The sequence below is a fragment of the Oryctolagus cuniculus genome, chromosome 2 (genome assembly GCF_051225735.1).
Source record: "Oryctolagus cuniculus isolate XC-2025 breed Fujian yellow rabbit chromosome 2, ASM5122573v1, whole genome shotgun sequence".
Classification (NCBI taxonomy): Eukaryota; Metazoa; Chordata; class Mammalia; order Lagomorpha; family Leporidae; genus Oryctolagus; species Oryctolagus cuniculus.
This window is the reverse complement of record NC_142868.1, coordinates 1,803,972-1,821,497: the sequence shown is the minus strand read 5'-3', so window position 1 is coordinate 1,821,497 and position 17,526 is coordinate 1,803,972. Positions and strand designations below refer to the sequence as shown.

The 17,526-nt window shown below is 56.1% G+C and overlaps 1 protein-coding gene across 10 annotated transcripts in view; it reads right to left on the bottom strand.

Annotated features, from left to right (window-relative positions):
- Positions 1-281: 281 nt before the first annotated feature.
- The window catches only part of GRK4 (G protein-coupled receptor kinase 4), an 84,726-nt gene continuing 67,481 nt past the window's right edge, over positions 282-17,526 (bottom strand). For 9 of the 10 annotated variants that reach the window (XR_016228564.1, XR_016228565.1, XR_016228569.1 and 6 more), the window contains 4 exons: positions 14,167-14,304; positions 11,713-11,850; positions 10,764-10,895; positions 282-9,278 (listed from right to left, as the gene is read on the bottom strand). Coding sequence is in view for 7 of the 10 variants with exons in the window: in XM_051836706.3 (XP_051692666.3) it covers positions 9,237-9,278; positions 10,764-10,895; positions 11,713-11,850; positions 14,167-14,304 (450 nt within the window). In the remaining 3 variants the exon portion in view is untranslated. The remainder of the gene's footprint in view (positions 9,279-10,763; positions 10,896-11,712; positions 11,851-14,166; positions 14,305-17,526) is intronic. The other variant, XM_070067979.2, reaches the window with a different exon arrangement.

Sequence of the window (17,526 nt, the reverse complement as noted above, 5' to 3'; positions counted from 1 at the left end):
TCTGTTGGGCAGCTTGCCCAGTATGAGCGCCCCTCCCTGGAAAGGGAGGGGTTCGCCCGCCCGCTGCCTGGGACGGCGCAGCCGGTAGGACCGGGAGCCCAGGCGCCCCGGCTGCCTGCCTCTGCCCGGAACGCACTGTGGGGTCCTGCCAGGAAGCCTCGGGAAACGCACTAGCGCGTGGGCCCTGCCGGGAAGCCCCGAGCTCCCGTCAGGCGCCTGGCCTGGAAACCCAGCTCCACTCCTGGCATATTCCAAACAGAGTAATTAAAGATTAATACCGCGGGGCCGGCGCCGCGGCTCACTAGGCTAATCCTCCGCCTGCGGCCCCGAAACACCGGGTTCTAGTCCCGGTCGGGGCACCGGATTCTGTCCCGGTTGCCCCTCTTCCAGGCCAGCTCTCTGCTGTGGCCCGGGAGTGCAGTGGAGGATGGCCCAGGTGCTTGGGCCCTGCACCCGCATGGGAGACCAGGAGAAGTACCTGGCTCCTGCCTTCGGATCAGCGCGGTTCGCCGGCTGGGGCGGCCATTGGAGGGCGAACCAACAGCAAAAGGAAGACCTTTCTCTCTCTCTCTCTCTCTCTCTCTCTCTCTCTCTCTCTCTCACTGTCCACTCTGCCTGTCCAAAAAAAAAAAAAAGATTAATTCCGCGGGCATTGTGTCTCCAACGCCTCGCCGCTGGGCGCAGTCCCTGGGCAGCAGGGACGCTGCCAGGGAAACGGGCGAGGGCGGCCACGTTTTACAGCAGCACAGGGACCAATATAGATGCTGGGTGGACGTGAATCCCGATATAGCAGTTCCTAGAGTCCCGTTCCCCAAGTGCATCTGTGAGTCAGCACATTACACTGTATGACATTGAACTGGGGCCAGCATCGCGGCATAATGGTAAAGTCACCACCGGCATCACTGCCATCCCATACGGGCACTCACTGGCTGTTCCGGCCATCTGGGGAGTGAGCCATTAAATGAAAGATCAATATCTATCTCTGTTTCTAACTCTCAAATAAACAAATCGTTAAAAAAAGAAATTAACTGGGGCCGGTGCTGAGGCGCCTCCGGCTAAAGCCCTGGCCTGAAGCGATGGCATCCCGTATGGGCGCCAGTTCTATTCCCGGCTGCTGCACTTCCTATCCAGCTCTCTGCTGTGGCCTGGGAAAGCAGCAGAAGACAGCCCAAGTCCTTGGGCCCCTGCACCCACGTGGGAGACCCTGGCTTCTGGCTTCGGGTCGGCGCAGCTCTGGCAGTTGCGGCCATCTGGGGAGTGAACCAGCGGATGGAAGACCTCTCTCTCTCTGGCTCTACCTCTTTCTGTAACTCTGTCTTTCAAATAAATAAATCTTTAAAAAAAAAAAAAAAGAACCCCAAAGCACACGTATTGTTTATTTTCATTTTTGATTTGAAAGGCAGAGCGACAGAGAAGAGAAACCTTCCATCTGCTACTTCATGCCCCAAATATCTGCAAGAGCCAGCGCTAGGCCAGGGCCAAGCGGGAGCCCGACACTCCACTGGGTCCCATCTGGACGGAGCCCAGGGCCCTGAGCCATCACCTGCCACCTCCGGGGTGCGCACTGCCAGCCGGAAGCTGGAGGGAGAAGCAGGCAATCTGACGTGAGACACAGGTGTCTGTCCCTCGCAGCTGTTCCGCTGCTGAGCCAGACGCCCACCCCACAGAAACCTTTTTGAGAAAGAAACAGCACACACATACATAAAAAACAGACTAGGAATTTAAGCACCAAATCATAGCAGTGTCTCTGTCTCAGTGGGCGAATTGTGATTTATACTTTATTGCTTTCCTCAATTTCGTCAGATTTGGCGCAACGGGTACCTACTATTCAGGAGAACGTTTTTAAATAAAAAAGTAGGTTTGAGTGGGGAGCTAGATATGAAACCCCAGCAGGTTCCTGGTGATTGATGCTGCTGAGTCGAGACGGGAGTTATTCAAAGCGCAGGGTGAACACCAGCTGGGGGCAGTCCTGAGCCCAAGGCCAGGTGGGCATGCCTGGGAGGGGAGGCTGGAGAAGGAGGGAAACAGAGCCAGAGCCCCCGCCGCTGCCCCCCGCCCCGGCCGCCAGCCCCCTGCTCCAGGAGGGCCCTGAGAGCAGGAGCAGGTGTGAGGCGACAGGCGAGGAACGTTCTGGGGGCCGAATCTGAGCGACAAGGAGCAGCCGCCCCGCTGCAGGCGGCAGACTTGTCCAGATGCCAGCCAGGCTGATCACCTCTGCTTTTTATCTTTAAAAATATCTTAGAGATCTCATCTGCTGGTTTGCTCCCAAAATGCCCATGGCAGCCGGGCTGGACCGGGCTGGACCGGGCTGAAAGCAGGAACCAGGAGCTCCATCCAGGTCTCCCAAGCGGGTGGCAGAGCCCCAAGCGCTGGGACCATCACCTGCTGCCTCCCGGGCACATCCGCAGGGTGGTGGATCAGCAGCAGAGCAGCCAGGACTCAACCCCGTGCTCCCGTGGCTGTCCCACGCGTCACGTCTGCCCCAGGAACTTGGACCCTTTAACTGCTGTTACGGCTCCTTGCAGTCTAGAGGCCATCACTGCCCTGGATTTAATTCTGTGTAAGCACACAGGTTGCAAGAGACCTGGACATGGTGGGCGAGCAGTGTGCATTTGGAATGTACCTGAGGGTGAATCTATTATTACTGAAAACTTCTAGTTTTTTTTTTTATCAGAAACTGTATTTTGCCTTCATTCTTTTAAAAAATCTTTAAAATTCGTTTTTTTAAATGAGAGGCAGGCGGAGCTCCATCCACAAGGTCGCTCCCCCAGTGCCTGCAAGGCCAGAGCGCGCCAGCTGAAGGCAGGAACGGGAGCTCGTTCCAGTCCTGCTGCTTGGGCGGCAGGGGCCCAGCACCCACTGCTCCCTAGGGGTGCGCCTTGGACTTCAAGACTCTGACAGCTGCTTTGTTTTGTCTGCCTTCTCCTGGTAAGCGCTCGCTGACGGTCAGAGTTTAACCTGCGTCATTCACTCTTTAGGTGTGTCTCTTGGGTGCAGCACAGGGCTGGGTTTTGCCTAGTGACCCACTCCACAGGCACTTCCCTTGAATAGGCAGGACCACTTACGTGTAGGGATGTGACATGCTGAATTCGTCACGTCAGAGATGTGACCACGCACTTACAGCCGGATTCGCTGTGGCCCCTTTTCTGACGGTGATGCCATCTTGACAACGGCCCTCAAGGAGAAAGGAGACATGGCCACAGAAATGTATCCAGTGAGCTGGAGTTGGCCTTGGAAGACTCAAGCAGCTGCACACTGAAGGGACCGACGGAGTGGCCACAGCAGCGGGAGGGGCGCTGTGGGGCGGGGCGGGGCGCTCTGTCTCCCTACCTCTCTCAACATCTTTCCCGACAACATTCGTGAAGCCCAAGAAGACACATTATCAGTTTATAAACACAGGACCCTCTCTGCATGATTGGCTCCCTCTCCTTCCCCCTCTTTTTATTTTTAAAAACTTGAAAGGCAGAGTGACACAGAAGGACACACACACACACACACACACACACACACTCTTCCATCTGCTGGTTCACTCCCCAGAACACTGCTGTAGCCAGAGCTGGGCAGGCGGAAGCCAGGAGCTAGGAACTCCACCCTGGTTCCCATGTGGATTTGCAGGGGCCCACGCACTTGGACCATCATCAGCTGCCTTCCCGAGCGCAGTAGCAGGAAGCAGGTTGGAAATTGAGGAGCCAGGACTCGGACCTCACTCAGGGGATGCTGGCAGCTGAGCCACACCGGCCCCTACAGGGGTATTTTTCTAAATTTATTAATCCTTTGTGACTTATAAAATTCACAGTAGGTATGTCTTATTTTTGTCTTCAGAGGGTGTTGTAACTGACCAGCTCATCCACGTACATGATTTCACGTCTTCAGAATAAATGTAGAAAAACGTTTTTATCATCCGTATGTATATTTGCTCATTCTGTCGAAAACGTAAATTGAAGTTTTCCACCGTGTGCTGGCATCCACTGCTTTTCCAGATGGTCACTTTTTTGCTGTCATCTGCTGTGGAACAGGACCTAGGCAGCTCTGGGCCACACAGTGGCTCTCGTTATCGCTTGCGAGGCCAAGGTTAGAAGCGTCCTCACCCTCGGCTGCAAGCCCCACTCTGAAATGTCCGAGACCCCCTCCCTTGTAAAGCCTCCGTCCACTTAGTTTTGAAGAGCCCTCTGCTTCCTGTCACTTTTCTATTTTCTGCAGTATGTACCTGGAGGCCCGACGTAGGCGATGAAATGGGTTAACTAAAAAAGAATCATCGAGGCCGGTGCTGTGGCGTAGCAGGTAAAGCCACGACCTACAGTGCTGGCATCCCATATGAGAGTCGGTTCGAGTCCCGGCTGCTCCACTTCCAATCCAGCTCTCTGCCATGGCCTGGGAAAGCATTAGAAGACAGCCCACGTCCTTAGGCCCCTGCACCGTGTGGGAGACCCAGAGGAAGCTCATGGCCCCTGGCTTTGGATCAGCACAGCCCCAGCCACTGCAGCCAATTGGGGAGTGAACCAGCAGATGGAAGACCAGACCTCGACCTCTCTCTCTCTCTCTGTCTCCCCTTCTCTTTCTGTGTAACTTTCAAATAAATAATCTTTAAAAAAAAAAAAAAAAAAAGAATAATCGTGGGGCTGATGTTGTGGTGTAGCAGGTTAAACCACGGCTGTGATGCCAGCATCCCATATGGGCACTAGTTCGAGTCCCTGTAGCTTCACTTCCTATCTAGGTCCCTGCTAATGCACCTGGCAAAGCAACAGAAGATGGCCCAAGTCCTTGGGCCCCTGTACCCCATGTGGGGAGACCCAGAAGAAGCTCCTGGCTCCTGGCTTCAGCCTGGCCCAGCCCCGGCTGTTGCAGTCATTTGGGGAGTGACCCAGCAAGATGGACAATATCTCTCCCTGTCTCTCTAATTCTGTCTTTCAAATAAATCATTACTGGGGTCAGCCTCCTAGATCTGGAACTAGTGGCTGTGTGCCCTGTAGGGACAGTTGGGATGACACTGAATGTCACAAGCAGAAAGGCTGGCGGGGAAGGGTCTCCCAGTAGGGAGCCTGCTGCCTCGGAGCCACTTCTCTGCCCCAAACATCATTACAAGTTCCTTCCTGGACACACAGGCCTGGCTGCTCGCCACTGGGACAGCCAGTTGAGCAGAGAGGAGCGTTGGTAAGGGGAGAGAGCTCACTGGGTCCCAGATGTGCTCTCCCCAAATCTCTCTCCCCTTCTTTTTTTTTTTTTTTTTTTTTTTTTGACAGGCAGAGTGGACAGTGAGAGAGAGACAGAGAGAAAGGTCTTCCTTTTGCTGTTGGTTCACCCTCCAATGGCTGGCACGCTGCGGCCGGCACACTGCGCTGATCCGAAGCCAGGAGCCAGGTGCCTCCTTCTGGTTTCCCATGGGGTGCAGGGCCCAAGCACTTGGGCCATCCTCCACTGCACTCCCGGGCCACAGCAGAGAGCTGGCCTGGAAGAGGAGCGACCAGGACTAGAACCCAGTGTGCCAGCGCCGCAAACGGAGGGTTAGCCTAGTGAGCCACGGCACTGGCCCCTCTCCCCTTCTGCCCCTGCTGACAGGATCCCCAGCCCAGCACTCGCTTTCCATCTGGTCCTCCCGGAGATGCTCGATCTCCTACTGCAATACTCACGAGGACAGGGTCCTGCCTGTCTCCTGACACAGCAGGAGCACAGTAAAAAGCGGATGGATTAGTTTAAGGCCTGTGGTATGGGCAGGCCTTTGGCCTAGAAACTAAGGCACCAGTGGGGATGCCCACATCCTTATCAGAACGCCCGGGTTCAAGTCCCAGCTCTGCTCCAGATTCCAGGTCCCGTTAGTGCACACCCTGGGAGCCTGCAGTGAGGGCTCCAGGGCCTGGGTCCCTGCCACCCAGGTGGGAGACCTGGGGAGGTTCCCAGCTCCTGGCCTCCTGCTACACGCATCTGGGGAGTGAGTCGGCAGACGGGAGCACTGGTACTCTCTCGCTCTCTCTGCTGTTTGAGTTAAAAAGAAAGTACTTGGAGCCCTGTGGGAGCAATGACTCCCAGCCCAATCCCCAGGTAAAGCCAGCCTTTCTCCTGTACCACTGAGTGACTACAAGGCTGACCCTCAGCATCCACGCCTTCAGTTCTGCTGCTGGGAGCCTTGTATTGCTTTTCGGAGGTAAGCCTGGCTTACATTATAAACAAATGCAAGACATGTGGGTGTAAAATGCAATACTTAATGAACACAAGTATTTTTCCTTTCAGCATCCATCCCTCAAACAGCGGTTAGCAGTTTAGAAAAATGCAGCGACGACGCGCCATGTTGCCCTGTGGGTGTGGAGAGCGTGGAGGAGTGGCTGCTTCTGCTTCCCAATCGTAGCACAAATCACGTGTGCGGCCAGGCCGGCCACTGGGGCTCCGCACAGCTCCCTTCGCACAGCAGACGGGCCTTTCGCTTCACACACACAGAAAGCTGGGAGTGGGCAGACCAGCCCTCCGTGTCCGAGAGCTGTCCCGTCCCACCACAGCTGCTGTCCCCCGTGTGGCACCCTCCCCCAGGAAGAGGAGTCGCTGTCTGCAGGTGCCTCAAGACTCGAAGCCACGGCACCACCTTCACACCATTCTCCAACGTCATCACATCAGGTCCCGAGTCACATTTCCAAATGCTCCGAGTGTCTCGCACGTGTTTTTCGTGCTTTTGTGACGAGGACGCAGTCACGGTTCGTGCCTTGCACATGGCTGTTGCGTGTCTGTGTGTCGCTGGAGGCACGCAGGACACTTTTCTAGCTCCTTCTGCGTGGGTTTGGCGGACTCCGCGTGGGGGCGTATGTCCCGACATCCGCCGTGTCCTCTGTGCGCCTCTGTGGAGCTGCCATCAGCGACAGGGCTGCAAGTGGTCCCGGGAACTTGGCTTCCTTCAGTCAGAGTCGCATCAAAGGCGTCTCCAACAGAGATGTTCAAGCAGTTGTCTCCAACAGTGCTGTTAGGAGAGGGATTGTGGGGGCCGGCGCTGTGGCACAGCAGGTAAAGCTGCCGCCTGCAGTGCCGCCATCCCATATGGGCGCCAGTTCAAGCCCCAGCTGCTCCACTTCCCATCCAGCTCTCTGCTGTGGCCTGGGAAAGCAGTGGAAGATGCCCAAGTGCTTGGGCCCTACACCCACATGGGAGACCCGGATGAAGCCCCTGCCTCCTGCTTTGGCCCAGCCCGGCCCAGGGTGGCCATTTTGGGGAGTGAACCAGTGGATGCAAGATATTCTCTCTCCCTCTCCCTCCCTCCTTCTCTCTCTCTGCCTTTCAAATAAAAAGAAGAAGAAGAAGGAAGAAGGAAGAAGGAAGAAGAAGAAGAAGAAGAAGAAGAAGAAGAAGAAGAAGAAGAAGAAGCAGCAGCAGCAGCAGTAGCAGCAGCAGCAGAGGGATTGCAGGAGCAGGCTGGGTGGGCCAGACAGGAGAGAGGACCCTCTGCCCAGGAGCTCTCCTCAGAGTGGGGAGGGGTCTTTCCCTTCACTTGGACCTGTACTCAGTCCTGTTCAGTGCCAAGGGAGTTTGGGCTGTTTTCCAAGAGTGAGCTGTGTGTGTGCCGAGGCGGTCTTGTGTCCTGGAGAGCCCTGGACCAGGCTGCACGCCACACCACCACATGACTCGAGTGCGGGCCTCAGAGCTGCCACTCACTTACCGTGTGAGGGGTGAGGGGTTTCAAAAAGTTCATGGGAAAACTAGAATTTCAAAGACATGTTTGTTTTGGTGCGAAATGTTTTGAAAGCCATGCACGAGGGTCTTTAGAAAGTTCACGGAGGGGGCAGGTTTTGTGATGCGGCAGGCTGAGCTGCTGCCTGCAATGGTGCCCCCCCCCCCCCACGGGCGGCAGCTTCACTCCGCCGAGCCAGCTCCCTGCTCATGTGCCTGGGAAAGCAGCGGACGAGGGCCTAAGTGCCTGCACCCACACGGGAGACCTGGACGGAGCTCCAGGCTCCTGGCTTCAGCCCAACCCAGCCTCAGACGTTGCGACCACCTGGGGCGTGAACCAGCGCATGGAAGATTCTTTCTCTCCTCCTCTGCCTCACTGGGACTTAAGAGAGCAGCCCATGGAAAACAGTCATGAGAAAAGCTGTGCCCTGCCACGCACTTCAGCCTGCAGCCACAGCTGGCTGCTGAGCATCTGAAATACAGGGAGGCCAGGTGCTGTACGGTGACCTACACCCTGGCGTTTGAGTACGTCAGTACAAAACAAAGACTACAAAACACCTCAACTACGTTGATGTTGATGGAGGCTGGTGCTGCAGCACAGCAGGTTAAGCAGTCATCTATGACACTGGCATCCCCTGTGGGTGCCAGCTCAAGTCCTGGCTGCTCCACCCGCCATCCAGCTCCCTAATGCCCCTGGGAAAAGCAGCAGAGGGTGGACCAACACCCCTGCACCCACATGGGAGACCCCGATGAAGCTCATGGCTCCCGACTTCAGCCTGGCCCGGCCCTGTGACCGGCGAGTGGCCACTTGGCAAGTGAACCAATGGATGGAAGATCTCCATCTCTGTGTGCGTCTCTCCTGTCTCTGAACTCTGCCTTTCAAATAAACAAGTAAGTAAATAAACCTTCAAAAACAGCATTTGGACATACTGGGTTGAATGCATTACCAGAAGCAGTTTTGTTTTGTTTTCTGTGTTTGAGTTGAACCCAGGGCTGGGGCTGTGGTGCCGCGGTTTCAGCCTCTCCTCGGGAGGCTGCCACCCTCTTGTCGTGCCCGGGACTGCGTCTGCCTCTCCTTCCGACACCACCTCCTGCACACCTCAGGGGAAGGAACGCCTGTGCGGGTGGTGCGGCCACCCCAGGCACGGCTCAGCCTCTGGGCCCCCACAGTGTGAGGCTGTCACACCTGGGAGAGAAACCAGGGCCTCTGACCGCCAGCTCACGGAGGCTCAGGAAACGGCCAGCCAGCCACAGAGACGGTGAGCTCAGGAAGCGGGGACAGCATGGCTGTCGGGACACATGCTCACTGCTCTGGGGACAGGGAGGACCCGGCCTGGCTGCACAGCCCGTGTGAGCCGCAGGGTTGCTCGCTCGCCTCTCCAAGGGCACGAGGCGTCCACACCTGGCGTTCCTGGCCCGCAGCATGCTCGCAGGCTTCCTTCAGCCCAGCTCTCCTTGGAAGACAATGCAGGCATCAATGTAAAGAGCGGTTTCAGCTGTGTCACACGCGTTTATTACAGCTCCTGGGGAAGGCAGCACACAGCACCTGCTCCTCCGTCTTGCGTCGGCTCGGCAGCCTGCACAGCGAGCGCTCAGCAGCGCGGCTCCACTTCCTTCTCGACGCTCAGGCAGCCCTGCAACACACAGCAGCGCTGGCCTCAGGCACGTTGCTAACGTAAGGGGGCATCCGGGGGCTGCAGTGCACAGGGGCCCTTTGGATCTGCTGGTCGTGACCCACAGCCTCAACGAGGCATAGGTCAAAAACACGGGACAAATGCAGAGCTTGTCTGAAACGAGGCAAAGCACACGGACAGCTACCTGCACAGCATGTACACTGTGACGTAGGGATGAGTGGAAGTCTGAGGGGCCGAGCCTTCAGTCCCCTGGGAGTCCTGGGAGGCGTGCACAGCACTTTAGGAACTTTTGGCAGGATGCCAGTTGTAAGGCAGACAAAAACTTTCTTCTCACTTCTGGGTGTGGTGGCTACTTTGTTCACACACAGAGGAAACGCCCCGGCACCCCTTACGTGTGTTCACACACAGAGGCAGTGCCCCGGCACCCCTTACGTGTGTTCACGCACAGAGGATACACCCGGCACCCCTTACGTGTGTTCACACACAGAGGAAACACCCCGACTCCCCTTACGTGTGTTCACACACAGAGGAAACACCCCGGCACCCCTTACGTGTGTTCACACACAGAGGCAGTGCCCGGCACCCCTTACGTGTGTTCACACACAGAGGAAACGCCCCGGCCCCCTTACGTGTGTTCACACACAGAGGCAGCACCCGGCACCCCTTACTTGTGTTCACACACAGAGGCAGCGCCCGGCACCCCTTACATGTGCTGCTGCACCCTGAAGGTCACAGTCCCTGGTGGAGCACCCTGAGCAGTGCCAGTGACGCTGCCGCGGGCTGCACGGTGACGTCTGTCAGCTGCAGCCTCTCCGGATGGCTCCATCCCCAGTGTGCCAGGGTTCCCAGCGCGACTGCGCATGACAGGGACAGGGAGAGGGACGTGGGCAGCTCAGAGGCCATGGAGTCACAGCGGATGCTACTTGGGGGATTTTCCACCACCCAAGGCTTGGTCCTCAAACTGAAACAGGAAGGATTAGCATGCCCCGGGCAGCCTCTGGGTGAGGTCCCAGGCAGGGGCAGAGCTGGACGGCCCGTTACTCCAAGGTGGAAAACTGTGCCTTGAGAAACGTTCTCTACATCCAACTCTGCTCTAGAAAATCACCCCAAACAACTTAACTTTCAAAAGGGAAGCATCTTTCCTTGTAAAAAGTGGGCTAAAGGAGACAGCAACGGTAAGAGTCGGGAGGTGAGGGTTAAGTAATGTGCATTGTTGTGTGATGATTCCTCAAGACACTGCTGTCCTGGCCTCCCTTAGAATCCTGTGCCACTGACACAGGCAGCGTTTTGCGGTGGCACACCACTCCTTCTGTGTGGCTGGGAGCAGTTCCACCCCAGAGCTAACACCACTGGGGTTTTCCTGGCCGGGCTCTTACACTACGTGAAATTCCTTACATGGGGCATTGCAAAAAGAAAAAAGCACTGTTACCTTGGCAACTGTGTTTTCTTTTGACATATTGTATTTTTTTAAAAAAAGGTTTTTACCCCTCTTCGGAAGAGTCTGTAGAAGAAGTTTCTCTTTGGCTTATGGACTGAAGTGCGTCGTTTCTCCTCCACAAGCAGGTTTTCCTCACTTTCACTTTCATTGATGTCCTTGAAACACCCAGACTCGATCATCTGCATGCACAGAACAAGACAGAGAAGCCACAGCGGCCAGGACGTCAGCGACTCCTTCTGCAGCACCGCCCGCCCAGCGCTGCCCGGCTCCCAGCCCCCTTTCCTGGTTCCTTCCAGTTAACATCGTGGCCTCCTCTTCCTGCTCTCTGAGTGAACTCCCAAAGGGGCCACCGCGGAGGGAGCCCTGGCTGCCAGCCAGCCCCAGCAGCCCTGAGACGGCCACCCTGTGTCCACTCCCTGTGGGTGGCACCCAGGGCAGCTGCCATCCTTCTGGGGTCTGAGCAGTTGAGGGTGTGGTCCCTGGCTTGCTCATGGTCTCGCCCAGGGTCAGAAGTCTTGCATGTTAGAGTGTGGGGGCGGCACTGCTTCAGCACGTTCTGCTTCTAAAAATTCGGAGGTGCAATCAAATGCTACTAGCTTTTCTGATTTTCGGAAAGAAGCTATCTTAAGTATTAAGCCTTTTTTCCTTCCTGGGTAGTACTTACTAAACGACTTTTTGTATTTAGGCATTTGCATCAAAGTGCTGAACAAAATTAATAGCCACATGAACTCAACAATTTTAAAAGATATTTTGGAGAGGGCTGGGTATATAATTTTTAGCTCTATTTATACCCCAAAGTAGAAAAATAAGCATATATTTACTAGAGCTATCCAAAGATATAAAAACTAAAAAAAGAAAAGAATAAAAAAGTCCTGCACAATTTCATCTCTCTCTCTCTCTCTCTCTCTCTCTCTCTCTCTCTCTCTTCCCTCCCCCTCCCCCGTCATTGCTGGAAGCACTAGAGGCGCTCCCTGCTCCCTGTCCGGGAGGCAGTACCTCGTTCTGCCAGGGGATGGGGACACAGCCCGTAACAAACTGAGCGTAGAAGCTGCTGTCTGTGGTGTCCAGGTAGACTCCTTTGATGACAGAGAACTGCCCGATATCCAGGACATCCTTACAGTAAACCGAATGAGGCTGTGCTCCAGGAACAAGAGGCATCAACAGAAATTGAGACAATGCTTAGTTCTCTTCATTACAGACAACAAAATGCATTCAAACTCGTGCATAAACCCGCTACTATTCTCTCCACTTCTTTGCCAAGTCCCTCTTTCGGCCATTTTCTAATTCCTGCAGTCCCCAAGCTCTCCTCTCTGGGAGGGTGTCACAGAGCCTGTGGACACTGTCTGCTCCAGCCCCCCACCCCCCTTCACACACCTCTCCTGAGGACTAGCAATCTTGTCTGCAATGGACACCGGTTTGCCAACAAAGGCTGGGGACAGAGACCACAGGCCAAGGGAGCCACTGCTGAGTCCTCACCCCTGCCTCCAGCTCCCAGAGTCCTCTGGGAGAAGCAGCAGCTGGAGTCTGTGTGAAGAGAGCTCCCCAGATGGGTCAGGTGCCCACCCCTCCCTCTCTCAGCAGACCCTCCTCCAGGACAGGCGGCCAGGCTGCAGCCCCTTCCCGGCACTGCGGTCCTCAGGGGTAAGGAGCCAGCAAGCAGGCAGGCACCAAGCTCGGGTCTCTGTCTCCTGCTAGTACAGCCATGTGCAGGTCTGGGGCAAGGAGCAAAGAGCCCAGAAATCCGCAGCCGTGGCACTGCACTGTCGCCTGCTCCCCCCAGCACTGCCTGCAGCCACTGCTTTTCTTCAGTTTCCCTGTGGCCTGGGGGGTGGCTGGGGAGCCAAGTGGCAGGCCCCGCCCTCAGGGCACAGTTCAGAGGAGGGCCAAAGCCCATGCTGCCCCACACAAGGGAGTCTTAATTCTGGGAAGGAACTACCTGACGTGTACACTGAACTGTGCTGTGAACAGCTCCCCACAGGCCACTTGCCTGCACACACTCTGGGCTGGCCCACCCGCTGGCCTCATGCTGCCTACCCTTCTCAGGAACGTGCATGCAGCGTCTTCCCTAGAGCCCGCCCTCCTAGGTCCTGGTCACAGCCATGGCTGCGGTTGCCACCCTCCTGCACGGGCCAGGCTGGGCTCCCCGGGAGCAGAAACCGTGCTTGTCTTCTCCTTCCTGTGGCTTTAGCACCTAGAGCTCTAGTGCCAGGCACACACCACGACTGCTAAGTCATGTGTGAGTTACTTTCCCCACTTCATACTGCTCTACCCCATCTGTGGCAGCCTGGGAGGGGCCACTGGGACTCCCAGCAGCCCTGAGAGTGCAGGGTCCTGGGACAAGCACTGAAGAGCCAGGAGCTCTCCGGGCCGCCCAGCTCATTCAGGAGGATGAACAGAAGCACCCAGAGCCTTCAGTGTGCGGCCAGGCCTCAGGTCCATGTCCTCATGGACGCGGGGCTGGGACCAGCATTCCAGACTAAAGCAGCAGTGGGCCCGCACTGTGGCACAGATTAGCTGCCTCCTGCGAGGGTTGGCATCCCATATGCGTGCTAGTTGGAGTCCCAGCTGCTCCACTTCCAATCCAGCTCCCTGCTAATGCACCTGGGAAAGCAGCAGAAGACGGCCCAAGTCCTTGGACCCTGCCACCCACGTGGGAGACCCAGCTGGAGTTCCAGGCTCCTGCCTTCAGCCTGGCCCAGCCCTGGCCATTTGGGGAGTAAACCAGTGGGTGGAAGATGTGTGGGGGGGTGTCAATCTCTCTGCCTTTCCAATAAATAATCTTTTTTTTTTTTTGACAGGCAGAGTGGACAGTGAGAGAGAGAGACAGAGAGAAAGGTCTTCCTTTGCCGTTAGTTCACCCTCCAATGGCCACCGCGGCCAGCGCGCTGCTGCCGGCGCACCGCGCTGATCCGAAGCCAGGAGCCAGGTGCTTCTCCTGGTCTCCCATGGGGTGCAGGGCTCAAGCACTTGGGCCATCCTCCACTGCCCTCCCTGGCCACAGCAGAGAGCTGGCCTGGAAGAGGGGCAACCGGGACAGAATCCGGCGCCCCGACCGGGACTAGAACCCGGTGTGCCGGCGCCACTAGGCGGAGGATTAGCCTAGTGAGCCGCGGTGCCGGCCCCCAATAAATAATCTTTAACAAAACAAAATGGCATGCAAGTGGCCGGGCATGGGGACCAGAGGTGACGCCAGTTCTGAGGGCAGAGAGCAGACACTGGTGACAGGACAGCCTTGGCTGCTGAGGTGTCTGAGCGCAGGCCCAGGTGCCAGAGAGCCGGGGGGACTGCAGTGGCAGCGGGTGCTGGGGGTGACTCAGCAGGAAGGACTGGGTGTGGCGGGCCCCACAGAGGAGAGGCCACACCTGGCTGTGTCAGGTGATCCGGATCTGCTTTTCAAAATGTGCCGCTCTGAGCAGCGGTGCTCTGGGCTCCTCTTGACAGCCCACTTACATCAGGGTAGAAGGGGGCAGCTAACAGGTGCACCTCCAGCCTGCTGAAGTTGATGTCCTGAAACACAGGGTGCCGCTTCACCCCCGCAGCTCCTTCGCCCCTGCAGCCCAGCCGGTCCTTGGGGTTCTTGGTGAGCAACTACGAGAGGCAGAGGTGGAGACGGTTAAGCCCCTAGCATAGCAGTGAAAACCCGAAAGTCCCTTCCAAAACAACAGCTGGGGCGGCAGAGAGCAGAGCATGTAGACAAACTCAGTCACGCAAAGGATGGGGCGGGCCGCACACGCTCACTCAGGACCGGTCAGATCACGTGACACTTCACAGGAGCTGTGCTGAGGGCCTCCTTTGAGCTGCCACTAACATGTTGGCGAAGTTAATCATCAAGTAAAAAAATTTCAATCAAGCAAAAATTAGGGGAGTTTTTAAAGGAAACAGAAGGCTGGCACCACGGCGTAATGAGTAAAGCTGGTGCCACGTCTCATGTGACAGCTGGTTCAAGTCCCGGCTGCTCCACTTCAGATCCAGCTCCCTGCTAACGTGCCTGGGAAAGCAGCAGAAGAGGACCCGAGTATTTGGGCCCCTGCACCCACGTGAAGACCTGGAAGAAGCTCCTGACTCCTGGCTTTGGGTTGGCCCAGCAACGGCCATTGCAGCCATTTGGGGAGTGAACCAGCGGGTGGAAGGCCTCTCTCTGTCTCTTGTAACTCTGCATTTCAAATAAGCAATCAAAACTTTAAAAACGGAAACTGAAACTATTGAGAAATTTGGAAATAGCATCTTAATGCTAAGTGACATTTATAGAGACCACTTTTATCAGGTCATTAAATACACCACGAGGACCTCAGATGAGGCAAAACCTTAGCAAACTTAGTACTAGAACTGTAATTTTTCCCTCTAGATTCCGAGGCCTGTCCCCAGAATTATTAATCTGTAAGGAGGGGCAGAATCTACACTTTTCCTTTTGCGCTAGCTAATTTATTTGTGAGACACACACATACCAGACACACACACACACACACACAGATAAAGAGACAAACAGATGTGCGCTATCTGCTGGTTCACTCATAAGATGCCCACAATGGCTGAAGCTGGATCGGGGCCAAAACCAGGAACTCAATCCAGGTCTCCCGATGGGTGGCAGGGACCCAGTGACTCGAGCCATCATGCTGCCTCCCACAGTGCACGCGCTGACATAAGGCTGGAGTCAGGAAGCAGAGCCAAGCATGCAGAGCAGGGTGTGGGTGTGTAACCCCTAAACCCAACACTCACTCCTTAGAAACTGTGATATTCTTAGACCTAGCCAAGTGTTTCTAAAGTATTCCTTACATGCACACTTACAATGGTCACAGACTCAAATTAGCCTTCTTGCGCAACTATTATCAATCAAAGAAGGCTAGGCTGTGCAGCAAGGCCTCGCACTAACCATCTGGGGCCCCATGGGGAAGCCCAGAGACCAGGGAGCTGCAGCCACGGGGCTGCATGGCACCAGCCGCCTGACCAAGAGGTTTTCTGGGTGCATCGTACGCTGCTGCTGCTGCAGCACGGCGGCAGGTTGACGAGCTGGGACAGAGGGAGAAGCTGAGGTAACGCAGACTGCCTCCCCTCTGGAAAACTTTGCTAGCCCCTGGGCCGGGTGACATCCACACCCAGGGCTTCGCTAAACACAAACCCAAGTCCCAAGACCAGAACCGTCCTGGTCCCAGCGGATCTGCCAGGCTCTGCCTCTCACCCCACCCCACCCCTCTCTGAGAGTCCCACCTCTCCTTCCCCAGAGAGGGGCCATGCCCACCGCAGGGCTTGTGTCTGGGAAATTCTTTGCCTTGCAGCCCCTCAGGACTAGGCTCCCCGCTCCTCTGACAGCCTCGCAGCACCCCTACTCCTATGCGACACGTTCACACCAGATGGAGTAAAGCACGTGACGACTGTTTAATGCCAGTCTTTCCATTAGGATGGAGCTTCCTGAGACCACAGAGAGACACTTCTGCTGTCCCATCTAAGGATTTTGTCACAGCAGCCGGACAGACTGACAAATGGCCTGCCCTGGACCCGTGGTTTCCAAGCCTGCTTCTAACTCTGAGCCCCGACTGTGGGGCTACGAGAATAATACAGAACCCCCCTGCGAGGATTAACGAGGTAATGTATAAATGATAAACAGGTATCCACACAGCAGGTTCGTTCCATCTCCCTTTTGGGTTACTGTAGGAAGCCAACTAGCTACGCTCTCTGCTCTTGTCTCCATTGCACACACGCGCAGCACTCTAACCACAACCAAGCACAGCTTCCTCTCCAGGAAAGGCACAGAGCGCACTGGCCGCAGGTGGGACGCAGTGCCCTGCTGGCTCCCCCGGTGACACTGGGGCACGCGCCTCTCTGCAGCACTTGGCCCAGGCACACTGCCTCGCGCAGCAGGCACCCCAAACTCCCCACTCCCTGCTCTGGTTCAATCACTCCGCATCCTGAGATGCCTCCCCTCAGTCTGTTTTTTGGAGATTTAATCCATTCTTGAAGAACTAATCGTTGGGGCTGGAATTGTAGTGCAGCATTTAGGCTGCCACCTTTGACTCGAGCATCCCATTGGAGGGTCCACTGGAGTCAAAGCGCTCCACTTCTGATCCGGCTCCTGCTAGTACACTTGGGAAAGCAGCTGAAGATGTACCAAGTGCTTGGGCCATCTTTTTTAAAATAAAGAACTAGTTATTTCAGAGAGAGAGAGAGAGAGAGAGAATCTTCCATCTGCTGGTTCACTCCTCAGATGGACACAACAGTTGGGGCTGTGACAGGCCAAAGCCAGAGCCTGAGACTTCATCCGGGTCTCCTACATGGGCAGCAGGGGCCCAGGCACTTGGCCGTCTTCCGCTACTTTCCCAAGCACATTAGAGGGAGCTGGATTGGAAGTGGGGCAGCTGGGACACGAACCAGCGCCCACATGGGATGCCAGCATCACAGGCAGTAGCTTTCCTGCTATGCCACAACACCGACCCCAGGACTGTGTGTTGTGAAACATTCCACATGCACGATTTCACTGTATTCTCCTCCACATTTCATGGCTGAGAGGCTGAGCTGAGACAGAGCCGGTGGCGGCCCTGCTCTGGAGCAGGTTAGTGCTCCTGCTCACGACACCGCCTGCCAGACCCCACCTTCCTCGTCAGTGCTTCCAAGGCAGTGGGCTTCTCCTCCCCAGAAAGGCACCTGCCCGTCTGTGGTGCCCATCACAGCTGCCTTCTTACCAGAGCCGTTACCACATTTGGTTTAGGGCCAACACCACCCCCCGAGCTCCCCGGGGTGGCCTCGTCTCCCACATTATGCTCATATGGCACCTTCCTGCAGCCTGGCAGGGTCCTGTGTGGAGAAGCACCCTGCGTC